Raw genomic sequence first — 14679 nt, forward strand, 5'->3', positions numbered from 1 at the left:
GAGATTAGATCTGATCTTGGATGTGCTCAGATTTGCCATCACTCCAGCCTTTTTTCTCTTACAGTCAACAAGGCTGTTTGTATAAGTATATTGTGTTGTTTGCCGCTTCCATTTATGAGTCAGTGCCATAATATTCCGTGAAACGTCTCACGAGCACTTACGCCACACCCGTTTGGGCATGGCATCGATGGATGTTCATGCCTAGTACTCCGTACTGTTGTTGAGCTCCGAGATTCGGTGACGGAAGCTCGGCCATGATGATGAGCCGCTATACTCGTTATATCGGTATGCATTCTCGGCAAAAAGGGCGCGAGTGCTGATGGGGCTTTAGCGGGCTCCAGGATGTGAGTCGTTCCGGTTCTAGAACTTCTCAGACCCTTTCCTCTGTGGCCCTGAAACGTGCAGGTGCCATCCTGTTCCCTCACTTTATGCAGAAAGTCTTCTCTGATCGTCACCTGGATCATGTACGATGAGCGCCTGGCCTTGCGGACTGAAGCAGCTAAGTCTGATCACTACAGCACGCTATCAGTCAGCAGTTGCAATAGCCGTGTTTGTGGAATGTAACATCGTCCTTCTTTCTGCTCTTCCTACTTTGCTCCTTACTCCGAGGATAACTCTTTCTGTGTAGTCCCAGATGCTGGTCATCGTACTTAGCCCGTTCAAGTGCCTTGGGTCTCTTGGTCCTTGCTAGCGGTGCACCAAGTTGCTCACTTCATGTGTGTTGGTAACCGTTATTTTCACTCAACGTTTACAGACATCTTCATTCCTCCCATGACCACATCTTCCATTCGGCAATATCGAAAGCAAATCAAGTCGAGAGTATCTCCATGTGCTTGACTGCCACCATCACAACTCGCAAATTTTTTCTGTGAAAGGGCAATCTCATCCTACGGAAACGGCTTCTTGCGACCTTGTGTTGCTATGCGTTGCACTGGAGTCTCAATATAGCAAACATCTTGCCGTGATCGTGTGCTCTCAGACATGGCGACTACTACAGAGGTGGACAATGTGCCTGTGGCTGCTGCTCACTCTTTCAGACCCTATGCTCGCAGCCTCTCCCACGAGCTCCGTACGCCCATGCATGGGGTCATCGGGATGCTGGACGTCATGCACGCCACTGTGCAGGAATCTATAGAATTGCAGCAAAATCCTAAAATCAGAAATATCTTTCTGGCTCTGAAGAATAATATCGAAGTTGTGCAAGGTATTACAGTCTCTCCCTTTCCCGATCCGACTATGTTGATTGGCAAGCAGATAGTTCACGTCGAGCAGTAGAGGCTGCAGACAACATCGTCCATGCCTATGAATTGAACATGCAAATTCCCGACACCCCAGTGGATGACGGTGATTCGCCAGCAACCTTCTTGTCATCCGCTGCTGCGTTTGAGAGCCGACCACATATCATGATCCAGGGAGGCAACATCGCAATCAATCCACGTAAGAGGCAGAAGCATAGCCCTGTTTCATGGAGCTTTGGGAGCACGACCAAGCGAAGAGACAGCAGATTTTCACCTCGAAGGGAAGTATCCCCGCGAAGTGGAATGCACGTTTCAAAGCCCGTAACTCCTTGCAGTATGCAGCATACCACTCAACCTCCGTCTAGCCCTGAGTGTTCAAGGTCGGCACCTGGGTCATATTTCCCACCAACATGTAGTTCTGTGGCGGCAGAGCCATCAGCTACGCCAAATTTACGTCAAAGCCGCATAAGAGATCTGGTACCCATAGTCATTTACGAAGCTCTCCGCGTTGGTGGACGCCCAGACTCCTCAATTGGTCATCCGACACCGTTGGGAGAAAGGATAGAGGTTCGCACCAGATCTTCCAATGGCCATGCCTCATTCCAAATCATCGAATGGTCTGTGCAAACAGATGTACCTGAAATGCTTATGGTTGACGAGAGAGATCTCTCCAAGCTTGTGTCATGTGTGGTTTTGAACGCCATCAAATTTACTGAAAATGGAACGATATCGATTGTAGTCTCGCTGTCACAAAGCCTGCGGTCAGTGCGAATCAACGTTGCCGATAGCGGTGCCGGTATACCTAAGGAATTTGTGCCCCAGCTTTTCAAGCCTTTCTCGCAAGAGGACGCATCCTTGACTCGTACTAGGGACGGCTTGGGTCTTGGTCTTCTCGTAGCAAAGGGGATTGCACGAAAACTCGGTGGAGACTTGAAACTTGTCCGCACAGAGACATCAGGCCCAGGGAAAGGATCCGAGTTCGAGATCAAGGTTCCTGTAGGAGGTCACGACTTGGAAAGTATACCAGGGAGCCCATTTGACCGAACGCCGACACCATCAGGCAGCGGTGCACAATTGCCTAGGTCAGATAGATCATACGCAGCGACATCGTATCCAAGGCCTGCTCTTGCTACTCCTCAGTTACCATCACCTGAACTCACAGATCACGTGCGGTTTCCCATTTCGTCACCAAGCTCATCAAAAGCGTCTCCGAGCCCTGTACGAAGGATGCCATCCACCGCATCCAAGACATCACTATCAGAAAGAAATGCTATCGACCGCAGGCTTGCATTGAAGTACCCACTAACGTTTCTTGTCGCCGATGACAACAAGATCAACCGGAAGCTGCTCATCAACATGCTTTCAAAGCTCGGTTATGAAGATGTCTATGAAGCCTTTGATGGACGCGAAGCCGTTCGACTTGTGAAGGAAATTGCAGCGTCGACAGAGGAGAGGCATTCTCAAAACAATTTTTTGGAGACCCAACGAGCATTCAAACTTGTTGACATTGTCTTGATGGATCTGTGGATGCCAGAAATGGATGGCTACGAAGCAACCGAGAAGATCTTTGAGTGCAGCCCCGCGAGCATACCGCCTCCTACCGTCATAGCCGTCAGCGCAGACGTTACCGAGAAAGCTATATCCCGCGCCACGGCTGTGGGAATGGAAGGCTTTATGACAAAGCCGTACAAGCTGGTGGATTTGCAGAGGCTTATTGAGGAGATTTGCAATCGGGTCTAAGATCAGGCCGGGCACGCTAATGACAAGCGTCCGACATCTCTCATGGTGCAGATAAATAATGAAAGGTGGGAATGTACAAATGCGAAGTTTTCCTACATAATACGTTGCTATAATTTCCCATTGCCTATACTCTGTACTATGAGGAATATAGGACACGATGAATTGGGTTGTCCACGGCCACATTTTCTAGATGGAGTCATGAAAGTACAGAGTACTACTAGTAACTAGTACTCCCTACTACTACCTTAGTACGGTAGGAGGCACAAAGTATTGTTAGTTCACCCTAGTAATATTGCTGTTTATTAACGCCCCTTACAGAAACCCCTGCTGCTCTTGTACGAACGACGTACCCTATGCGACGCGTTCAGCTTCTTCTACTACTATTCTATTTCCTAGAACTGCTCGAATCAATACCAGCGAGACATCAGGCAGTCATTGAAGCCAGTGGGATGCATACTCGATTGAAAATACAGATCAAGCTAGTCCTAATCGAGCAATTCTGTGGCGCTATATCTTGGCATTTACATATCGTTACTAAAACGAACTGACAATACTTTCGCCCCTCCTACTTAGTAGCACCGTAGTACATTTTGCTAAGACATTTAGCTTCAACCTTGATTCGTATACTTCGTAATACTGCGGCTACTAGTAGAGACCCTGGGAGCAGTGCGCGCCTCGATAATGTACATGAATGTTTACTTTGGCAACACGTGCCCAAGACCAAGCTGACGTGCTAAGTATAGAGAAAGACGAGCTGCCAGGCCCCGAGCATGAGCGCCATTTACCTGTCCCAGTCGCCAATTTCACCTGGCATGAAGTCGACTTGGATGCAGCGGCAGTGATATGTGCTGTACTTGGCCCATCAGAGCACTTGTTCTTGCAACTAACCCTATGCTGACTCGCCACCTCATATCGAAGTTCTGTCGCACATCGTCTACTGACGTGCCATAATGTCCTACAACCTCCCCACAAACGGCCCTTCCTTTTCAAGCGCACCCCCGTCAGACCAAGACAGCTACTGGCGGGCCTCAAACCGTCCAAGCTATGCGAATAGCCAGACCCCCAGCAGTAACATCGGTGCACGGCTACACGACTTCTTCTCCGAAGGACAGCGTTTGCCCATGTACAAAGACAAGCCACACTATCAACCTCGGAGGCGGCGTAGCTTGTGGCGGAGGAAACGGGTTTTCGGGCTTGTGAGCTTCGTGCTACTAGGGTATTTCTGGTGGGTGGGATTGCTCCCTGTTGGGCGTGTCAGCAGATCGAACGCGAGAAAAGGTGCAAATGATGGGTGGTCTTGGCTACACCCTGGAAAAGTGGGTGATTTGAGGGTATGGGATGAAAGGAGGGACAAAGTCACAGAAGCGTTCAAGATCAGTTGGGACGGATATGAAAAGTATGCCTGGGGTATGGATGAATACCAACCAATTTCTAAAAAGGGTAGGAACATGGTAGAAGGTGGCATGGGATGGATCATCGTTGATGCCTTGGACACCATGATCATGATGAATCTGACCTCCCGAGTCAAGCATGCCCGAGAATGGATTGCCACCTCTTTGAATTATAATGCCCACCATGAGGTCAATACTTTCGAGACAACTATACGTATGTTGGGTGGTCTGCTGTCTGCACACTACCTGTCTACCACTTTCCCTGACCTTGCGCCCCTACAGGAGGACGACGTAAATCAGCCGGGAGAAGACCTCTACATCGAGAAAGCAACCGATCTGGCAGACCGGATCCTCGGTGCATTTGAGTCCAAATCTGGCATACCGTACGCGAGCTTCAATCTTAACACATCCCTAGGAGTGCCATCACATACAGACGCAGGAGCATCATCGACCGCCGAAGCCGCGACGCTTCAATTAGAGTTCAAATACCTAGCCAAGCTGACTGGCGAAACGCACTACTGGGAAAAGGTTGAGAAGGTTGTCGAGGTTATCAGCAACAACCACATGCCTGATGGGCTACTACCGATATTTATCTATGCCGATACAGGTTCATTTCGCGGTGAGAACATTCGCCTTGGCTCTCGCGGAGACAGCTACTACGAGTACCTCATCAAACAATATCTGCAGACATCGGAAGGGGAGCCAATATACCTAGAGATGTGGAACGAATCTCTTGAAGGGATCAAGAAACATCTCCTTACCTACTCCAAACGTGCCTCGCTCACTGTGCTGGCCGAGCGTCAAAACGGTCTCTCTAGCCCGATGACACCAAAGATGGATCATCTGGTTTGCTTCCTGCCCGGTACTATTGCCCTTGGAGTCACTGGCGGATCAAGTGTCTCCGAGGCAAAAGCCCGCTTGGGCTCGGCGTGGACGAAGAAGCATGACGAAGACCTGGAGCTGGCGAAGGAGCTGATGAAGACGTGTTGGGGTATGTACAAGGTCATGGAGACCGGACTCGCCCCTGAAATCGCATATTTCGAGTTGGATGATCCGCCACGGAAGTGGGTACCATTGGATCAAGATCCTCCGGAGAGTGCATCGCTGCACGAGTCGCATGATGCGCAATGGCGCAAAGACTATGATATCCATCCAAATGACGTCCACAACCTGCAAAGACCAGAAACAGTGGAGAGTCTGTTCTACATGTATCGCATCACCGGTGACACCATGTACCGAGAATGGGGCTGGGAGATGTTTCAGTCGTTCGTGAAGCACACCCAGGTCTACGATGATGATGGGGTTCCGTACGCCTTCACGAGTCTGGACAGTGCCAAACACGTTCCGGCACGCCAGCGGGATAACATGGAGAGTTTCTGGCTAGCCGAGACGTTGAAATACATGTTCCTGCTGTTCTCACCGGAAAGCGATTTTCCCTTGGATGAGATCGTGATCAATACTGAAGGCCACATCTTTCCCCGCTTCCAGATGGGCAAGATCTTCAAGACTGGATGGAAACCGGGAGCAGCAAGGGAGGCACACGAGGTAAATTCAGAAGAGACGCGCGTGATCAGAGTGGAAAATGTCGATGGACCTGTAGGACTAAAGGGCGGGCACGGATGACGCTGAGCAGCACTTGACTTGTACTTGATTTATTGCTATTTTTGGGAAAGACAATTTCTGCGCCCAAAATGGCAATGATGATTTTAGTGGCAAGGGAAAAGGAGAGAAGCCATTAAGCCCCTGGAGGAGCGGGGGATAAAATGTCCTGTAACAATATTTTCACATTTAGATGTACCATCATAACCACTGCGGTCGCATGTTGCAGGAAGAGGGTTTTCTTCTATCTTTCTCTATGCGACGTGCAACCTCTCTCCGTGCTCAGCAACGGGAAAGGGTGGATTTTGCAAAGGTGAATGATTTTCAAAAGGATGAAGAATATTAACATGTAACCACTCAGCTTTGCGAGTTTTATATTAATAAGATAACATAACTATTGACTAAGTAGAGGAAATGGAAACGGCAACCCTTCTTCAGATAGGATAGGGGCCTAGGATTTTGGAGGTCCTTTTACCCATATTTGACCTCATTTCTGGACCATCTCTATTTTTTTGCAACAATCTTAATTGGACACTGCAACTCATTTCTCGGCGGCACCGAGTTCTCGATTCCGACAAGAAGTCTCCGCTGGCGTGCCAAGAGTTTCAATAACCATTGACATCTTTTCACTTATCAACTCGCACTTACAGCGGCTACAGCTTATGAGATTCAAAGTCCTGTGTAGGAGGCGCCCAGAGACAGAGGCGTCCTCGAGCTTGTTTGGCATCTGGACGAGCATTGTAGTTGCTTCCTCACAGCTGATGATCAGCTTCAGTCCTTCCATATCCAATATCAAATGGCATCCTGTACACTTTCTTTCAGAAACGTCTATTGGGAAGTTGGCTGGTGGGAGGGTTTGGGACTGTCGCCTTTTCAAGTGACCTTCATGCGCAATGCAATGAGGGTGACCAAGTATCAGTGCTCAGACCAGAGATAGAGGACGAAAGGCAAGTCAACGCCAGGGCATCGGTCTGACTGTCACAGCATCTTCTGGACAGCTGCTGGCTTAGGAGTGGTCACACTCCTGGACTTCTGGTCTGCAATCCATAAAGGCGACGTCACCATACCGCAGGACCAACTCAATGTACTCAAAAAGGACACAGTAGCCCCCAAATCTGGTAAACTAATCGAATCCAACGCATCATCATGTGCACTGGCAGGGGACACTGGCAGGGGCGATAACTTCGCCGTGACTTCGATGACACGGATAGGACAGAGATTGGCTTTCGAGTAAAGCCGAATGCTTCTCCCGAGAAAGACCCAGGCAGACCAGGGGATCAAAAGGATTGACCGTGATACCGATCTATCAGTCAACAGGAAGCTACCTTTTCTGGCCAAGACCGGTGATGTACAACGACTCCAGAGACTCTACCATCGTATCGTTCCCCTTCTAGGTCAGATCCGCACCGTTCAATACCTCTCGTGTCAGAAATTCAGCCCTTCGGGGCCATCTTCTACCTTCGTGGAGAGATCGAATTGCCTGAACATGAGATAGTGGAGAAGGAGATCGCAGAATGGAACGCTTGGATAAGGAAGTGCTATCTGAGTCAGGGTCAGAAGTTTCCATACTCTTCCCATGACTTCCTACCGGTAAGCAATCCATCTTTTCTCTGCATTAGACGTAACTTTGCAAGTCGAACGATCTGCCTCTCGCTCTCGTTAATGTAATCAGTAATGCGTTGAGTTCGCGGGCGGAAATGGAACATGATCGCCGAAATTTTCTCCCCATACGAGCCAGAAGACTTCTAGGGCTTCATCGACAAGTACCTGGCCAACAGAGGTAATGGCTCAATCCGCAAGACTGGTGCTGGAGACGACAGAGCACACGCTTGCTCGTGCTGTGTTTGACTGTCCGTAGCGCCTTTGTAGTCGTGGCTAAGTTGGTGATCGCGGCTGTTTCTGAGGACTAGATCAGCCTTCCTGGGGTTATCTATCCAAGGCAAAATGGTCTAGGATGCCGTTCCTTTGTAGTTTTCTCTTTTGAGCTGTCGAGTTGATGCCACCGCAAGATGGTCACACACAGACATCAAGCTGGAAACATTCGTTGATCGTATCGTCGGCGGGTGTGTAGGTTTCTTCGTCGGCACAGGGCTCTGAGTTCATTCTTCCAAGATACAGTATACAGCGGTCGCTCTTATCTCATTGGATCAACAGATTGCACGGGGCGAGTACGATGCAGCTTGTTATGTCCAGCTTGCATTGGCAGTATGCACTTGGTCTTGGACAGGGGCCGAATGATGAGCCAGATAGCATGTACCTGTGCTTCGTAGACAAAGCACTTTCTGGGACTTCCGCAATGATCAAGGAGCGATGCCCTTGCCGCCGACTCTCCACATACTGACTGTGTACTTCTCTCCATCTATTTCATCCTCATCCAAGTTGAACCTGAAGGCAGCTGCGCGTCAAATGCGGCGGCAATGAAACGCAGTGAAACGGTGCTGATGGAGGCCATGTTTCTCAGAGGCCCACTGTAAATATCTGCCAGCCTTGTCATTCGTCTTGTGTGACACTACCACTTCAAATTGAACACCATACACCCAAGCATCAGCAGAACCATAGCCACTGATTCAAATCGTTCATCTCAGGCTTGGATCCACCAACCAGCTCAAGACCCGCAAGACCCGCAAGACCCGCGCCACAAACCGACTCAGCTCACTGCCCACATGCAGGGCATGCGACACCTTGCCCAGCCCACTTCTGACGCCTCAACCGACTGCTCTGGCATGTTGCTTTGTTGCTTTCGCTTTTGTTAGTTCTTCTGAGAAGGCGAAGGCGAAGGCTTCTTGCTTCCTTTTGGTCTGAATATACTCCGATCAATTCATCCTCAGTCACATCACCGCCATGGAGCGCTACATCCCAGATACATTACCATTTACAAACAGGAGACTGCCCATACGGGTTATTCTATCATACATCTTCGACTATGCAATAATTGTGTAAGCTCGCTCAGTTTGTATCTTGAAAGCCTGGCTAACTGTGTATTCCACCTGCAGCATTCTCGCTGTCCTCTATGCGGCAATTGACAGAATCGTAAAACCTTTCAACCAACACTTTTCTCTCACGAACTATACCATTCAATACCCTTATGCCGAGAAGGAACGAATACCAATCCCACTCGCCCTCGTCGTCTCCGTCCTGATCCCCATGTTCATCATAGCCATCTACACTCTTGTCATTGATGGTATCTTCTCCCATCGCCGAAAACAGACCGGTGCAGGCTGGTCCAGTATTTACCGAGTGAAAGATAGACTGTGGGAATTAAACTGCGGCATATTAGGCCTATTACTATCCGAAGGGGCCGCTTTCGTTATAACCGGCAGCCTCAAAAACCTGTGTGGCAAACCGCGACCAGACCTCATAGCCCGATGCCAACCATTCGAGGGTGCTGTCGACCCTCCTGTCTTCGGCCTCAGCAACAGCACAATCTGCACCCAAACCGACAAAGCCATCATGGCCGACGGCTTTCGAAGTTTCCCTTCCGGCCACTCCTCCTCCGCCTTCGCCGGCCTCTTCTACCTCTCCCTCTATCTCGCCGCCAAACTCCACGTCCTCGACAACCGCGGCGAAGTCTGGCGCACCTTCATAGTCCTGATCCCCACCCTAGCCGCATCATGCATAGCCATGTCGCGAATCATGGACGCACGCCACCACCCCTTCGACGTCCTCTTCGGCTCCGCAATGGGCATCCTAGTCGCCTGGGCCGCCTATCGACAATATTTCCCTTCCGTAAGCGAGACTTGGAAAAAGGGCCGCGCCTATCCAATCAGGACATGGGGAACAGAAATGAAAGGTCCACCAGCAATGAATGGGAATGAACTCGTCCAAAAAGATACGGATATGGAACCCTATCGGACGAGGATTGCTCCTTCCCTATCAACTACGAACACGCCGGGACTGGCTCCGGGGATCTCGCAGGAACAAGAGCAATCGCAAAGCGGGAACGTTTTCCGCGACCAAATCTCGCGATCCCAAAGACAACGCATAACTGACCACCACGATGTTGGCGGCCCTGCAGATGGGAACCCGTACCTCACCACGGCAGACGGGACGCGCTACACGTCGCCGCGCCTGCAACGAGGAGACGGAGAATGGAGCGCTAGCGCTACGAGTTCGGAGGACGAGATGGACAGGAGAGGCGGAAGAGACAGAGGAAGAATAGGCGGTGGTGGTGATGGTGCAGCAGGGGAGGGCTTCGAGATGCAACCACCCTCCTACGCGGGAAGGAGAGACACCGATCCAGAAGTTCAGATCAGGCATGCACCACCACTGCCGTCACTTAGACTAGGAGGCGGTGATCTGGCCGAACAGGATACCGGGTACAAGAGCCAGCGTCAGAATCAGCAGACGGACCCAGCAGACCCGATACCCAGCCCGACGCATCCCGGTCAGAGGGTTCTGGCTTGAAATACCGTGTGGGAATCTGTGCGGTCGTCGGTAGGCGCAGTAGAGTTACAAAGTAAATACAGACAATGGATGGTTTTTTTCCTTCTCTCTTTTGAGATTCTTTTATTTGGGGGAACCAGAGACTGCGAATGATAGAGTGAGTGAGTGAGTGAGTGAGTGAGCTGGACACTATACCCGGATCGTGGATCGAGTCACTGCTACTGTTGTAGATACGTATACTCCCTCCTTTTAGGGGTTGCTTGACATGGTAGTTGCAGGTGTAGATGTAGATGTAGGTGTAGATTACGATGGGATGGGATGAGGTGGCAGGTTCATTGTCTTCAGTTCTTGGCTGATTGATTGACGTTTTGAGCCGCGTAAACATCTATCTCATTGGCCACATCTGGCATGCTCATGTTCATGCTGACGTTCCGATCCCTCACCCAGCAGACCACATCTTGGCGATCATTTTGATGCAGCGTCTGATTTTAGCTACTTGTCGAGCAAAAGCTCACTACCTTTCTTCTCCTCTTCTTCCCCCTTCCTCCCCTTCCTCACAGCCATTGACTAACTTTTAAACATCACCCCTCTCCCACCCGCCCTCCACTACAACACTCTCCTGCGCGTCCATCATCCCGATCACCGCCACGCCGGCAGGGATCCTAACCTCCCGGCCCCGAACCTGATTACAACCAAAGATCGCCAGCTTCTCCAGCTTCGGACAACACCGGAAGATGGCAGTCGTGACCACCTCGTCCACAGGGGCCACAAAACTGAGATCCATATCTCTCAGCATGGGGTAAGTGTGCTTTTCGTGGTCGAAGACGCGTAAGAGCGCTTCGTGAGAGATATGGCGACATGCTTTCACATTTAGCTTTTCGAGGCGGGAGCCGGAGTGGGTCATCAGGGCTTGGAAGCCCATAGAGGCGAGGCCGATGGGTCTTTCGGCTGGCCCGTCGGGGTTTTGATTGTCGATGTCGCGGTTGTCGGAGAGGTCGATGGTTGGAAGGGGTGGGTTGGGCCAGTTACTGAAGAGGGAGGCGAAGCCCGCGTCGGTGCAGATCGCGTTGTTGGTGAAGCGGAGTTTGGAGAGTTCGGTGCAGGTGCGGTGGATGGCGGTGAGGGTAGTGTCGTCGGCGTTGTGGAAGGATTCGAGAGAGAGGGTTTCAAGGGGTGTGCCGATGGTGGTTATGAGTGTCGAGAGAGTTTCCGCGGAGGTGTCGGGGCAGATGGAGAGAGAAAGGTGGTGAAGACTAGGGAGGCTTGTTAGGCATTGGATGGACCTTTCCGTGGTCTGCCAGCATTTTTTGAGTTTTAGGCGTTGGAGATTAGGGCAGTGCTGGACGAGCGCTTCAATGGCGCTGTCGTCTAGAGCGGCGTCGAGGTCGCACGTTTTGAAGCTTTCTAGCTTGGGACCTTGTTTCTGGAATAGTTGGAGCCAGCCATGATTTGTGATGAGGTTTGCGGCACCCAGTTGCAGATGTTTGATCTTGGGATTGTGATCAAGCATGTAGAGGAGGACTTCGTCTTTCATCTGTCCGGCATTTCGAAGGTTCACATCCTCCAATTCAGGCATGAAGGAGAAGATCTTCTCAAAATCATCTGTTTCGAGCTTTGCAGCATCGTAGATGGCGATCCTGGACGAGTCTGCCTGTAAGAAGAATTCCAATGTCCGAGGATCAAGAGCTCGTTTCTGCGACAGAACCTGACTGAGTCGATCGAGAAGAGTCTGGGGCAGATCACCAAACTCCTCAATGTCCACAATGTTGGCGACAACTTTCCGCACGCAAATCTCCACTAAACTCTTTGCTCCTGGTTTGACATCACCCATCATTCGATCACTTTCTGTTTGCCGACGCTTTCCTTTCAGGGGCCCTCGCTTCTTTGGTTGTTGCTTCTTCTTCTCTTCCTTCCCAAGTTCTTTCGAGCACTTCGTGCATAATAAGCCCCCCTCTGGACCGGTCTTGGAATATGCTGTGACAGTGAAGCGCTTCTCACAAATCTCGCAGTTCTCGAATTGACCTGGCATGGGTTGTGCCTTCTTGTAGAGCATGTTTCGAGCGATAGAATCATCATCATAGTCACTATCATCATCGTCACCAGAACCTTTCTGACGCTTTTTGATCTTCTCTTCAAACTTCCTCCGTTTGAACTCCTTGCTTTGCTTGATTTTCATGATGGCTTTCTCCTCTTTCCTCTTTCGCTTTTTGCGCTCCTCCACGGCCTCATCGCCTGGGTCCGACTCATTCTCTTTGTTTTCATCAGCTTCGCCCGTTTCTTGAGCCGCTTGTTGCTGCGCTTCTCGAAGTCTACGTTGGTGCTCTTGGTGAATCTGATGCGCCGAAATGTTGTGAGACTATTCAGAGAACGTGAGTGATGATCGTATTCCCATCATCCGCTTAACGTACCGCTAGAAAGTCCGTCAAAGCAGACTGAGGGCCTCGGATCGCATTAGTAGCGGCCCTTCTTGCAGCCCTGTGATATTCTGTCAGTTAGAGCGAAACAATCGGTATACCACCCAACATACATGGCTAAAGATGGCGATTTCTGGTTTTACTGTGCAGCTACTGTGCAGTACTGTGCAGCTTGAAGATGACAATTTATCGAACTTCATTCACGTTTCCGACTTGAGGATTGATTTGCCGATTGTAGGAGAGGGGATCGGCGCAGAAAGGAAGGTATGTAGTAAGGGGTGGAGCAGAGTCTAGATTTGTGCCGCCTTGGATCCAGCTGCAGGTTGGACGATTTGAACCAATCGATAAGCTTTCACAACGCGTTGATGGATCGCGTGTGCCTGGGCGCTAAAGCGCTTGGCATCTTAGGGGGAACGTTATTGAATCTTCTTCTTTCAGGAGCACTGTACCCTCCCCACCAGGCACACTTCAATACACTCTCTTCTGGCAGCGCTTGATTCTACTTGTTACTTGTGGTCAAACAATCATGGCGCCTCGAAAAGCTACTGCGCGAGGTCGTGAGCATACAAAACCTCAGGGTAAATCTTGATCCTTGCCACACTTTTCCACTACTTACTAGTCGTACCACAGTCCAAAGTGCTACCTCGAAACTCCAGACCTCGGTCAGCAGTAGTACTCTGTCGAGGTCAAGGTCATCGAGATTACAAGAAATTCCAGATTCCGACGGTCTCGATGGCTCTTCCGGCATTTCCTCACCCCGCATAGAAGTCATTGTGCCTCCTCTGAGCAAGAGACCGGAAATACCAAATCATTCCAGCACAAAATCGAGACCTACTTCTTCCGTTGAGGACTCATTCGACGAGCTGTTGACAGACTACGAAACCCCGGCTACCAGCGTTGTGGTAACACCCATGTACGATTCTCTTACATCTCAGAGTAATCGTTCCTCGGTAGATAGGCGATTCAAGATCAATCCTAAGCTTGTTGCACTGAGAACGTCATCTCATGCTCAAGTCGCCTCTCGATTCTCATCTGTAAAACGCCAAGCAAGACAGCATGATGCTACGAAATTTGACGAGGCCGCTGACGCCAGGCTCGCCCAACGCCTTCAAGCGCAGGAGTATGAGGATGAGTCGCCGGCAAAGCAGAGTAACAGGCGGAGGAAACGTACCAGCCCAGTCCTCGACAGTGATGACTCAGCCGAGGAACTCTCAATAACAGCCGACATGGAGTCTAGTGACGATGAAATTCCTCTTGCCACAAGGAAACGCAAGGTTGCGAGGCAAAGCTCTTCTCGTAAGGCCAAACGTCAGATCATTTCTCGTCCTGAACCAGCCATGAATATCGAGGATTCGGATCTCTCTGACGTAAACAGTGACCAATTGGCGAATTTAGAGTCAGATTTCTCCTCTCAGAACTCTGAGCTGGATGACGATGGGGTGGATGACGATGACATGTTGAATACTGCTTTAGGTGTTCCTAATCCGGGCTCTTCCGGCACTGTTCCAAGTCGCGTCCGTAATCGCGTCCGTGACCGCGGTCGGCGTGGTGTGCGTGCCTCGTCATGGGATCCTCTTGACCCTCGTGGTAATCGAGCTCGAAGGGAACGACGAAAACTCGAGAAGGCTCACCCTGAAGTCAAGACCATGTGGGAGACGCTTAAAACAGTCCAACCAATTAAACCAGTAGCGGGGGAACAACCAGCAGGCATCTCGCGCAAACTAAAGTCCTTCCAGCTGGAGGGTCTGAACTGGATGACCCGTCAAGAAAAGTCACAGTGGAAGGGAGGCCTTCTTGGAGATGAGATGGGCATGGGCAAGACCATCCAAGCAGTCAGTCTGATCATGTCAGATTTTCCAGCAAAAGAACCTACACTGGTCGTGGTTCCACCTGTTGCATTGATGCAGTGGCAAG

At 50.5% G+C, this 14679-nt stretch overlaps 5 protein-coding genes across 5 annotated transcripts in view; 4 read left to right on the top strand and 1 right to left on the bottom strand.

Moving 5' to 3' along the window:
- Positions 1–981: 981 nt before the first annotated feature.
- On the top strand, positions 982–2978 carry EPUS_00413 (uncharacterized protein; the record flags this gene model as incomplete). Its single annotated transcript, XM_007806069.1, has 2 exons — positions 982–1204; positions 1255–2978. The coding sequence occupies 2 exons, from the start codon at positions 982–984 to the stop codon at positions 2976–2978; spliced, it is 1947 nt and encodes a 648-aa protein (XP_007804260.1).
- A 950-nt stretch (positions 2979–3928) lies between these two features.
- EPUS_00414 (uncharacterized protein) lies at positions 3929–5992 on the top strand (the record flags this gene model as incomplete). Its single annotated transcript, XM_007806070.1, has 1 exon — positions 3929–5992. The coding sequence occupies one exon, from the start codon at positions 3929–3931 to the stop codon at positions 5990–5992; it is 2064 nt and encodes a 687-aa protein (XP_007804261.1).
- A 2817-nt stretch (positions 5993–8809) lies between these two features.
- EPUS_00415 (uncharacterized protein) lies at positions 8810–10372 on the top strand (the record flags this gene model as incomplete). The annotated part of the gene is made up of 2 exons (XM_007806071.1): positions 8810–8904; positions 8962–10372. 2 exons carry the CDS (start codon positions 8810–8812, stop codon positions 10370–10372), a joined length of 1506 nt encoding a protein of 501 aa, XP_007804262.1.
- Positions 10373–10925: 553 nt separating this feature from the next.
- EPUS_00416 (uncharacterized protein) lies at positions 10926–12880 on the bottom strand (the record flags this gene model as incomplete). Its single annotated transcript, XM_007806072.1, has 3 exons — positions 10926–12707; positions 12760–12826; positions 12867–12880. 3 exons carry the CDS (start codon positions 12878–12880, stop codon positions 10926–10928), a joined length of 1863 nt encoding a protein of 620 aa, XP_007804263.1.
- Positions 12881–13291: 411 nt separating this feature from the next.
- Positions 13292–14679, top strand: part of EPUS_00417 (uncharacterized protein) — a gene marked incomplete at both ends in the record, with an annotated part of 3077 nt that continues 1689 nt past the window's right edge. Inside the window, 2 exons of the mRNA XM_007806073.1 lie at positions 13292–13343; positions 13396–14679. The exon at positions 13396–14679 is cut by the window's right edge and continues 1405 nt beyond it. Coding sequence (XP_007804264.1) covers positions 13292–13343; positions 13396–14679 — 1336 coding nt within the window. The remainder of the gene's footprint in view (positions 13344–13395) is intronic.

This window comes from Endocarpon pusillum (genome assembly GCF_000464535.1).
Source record: "Endocarpon pusillum Z07020 unplaced genomic scaffold scaffold4993, whole genome shotgun sequence".
Taxonomy (NCBI): Eukaryota; Fungi; Ascomycota; class Eurotiomycetes; order Verrucariales; family Verrucariaceae; genus Endocarpon; species Endocarpon pusillum.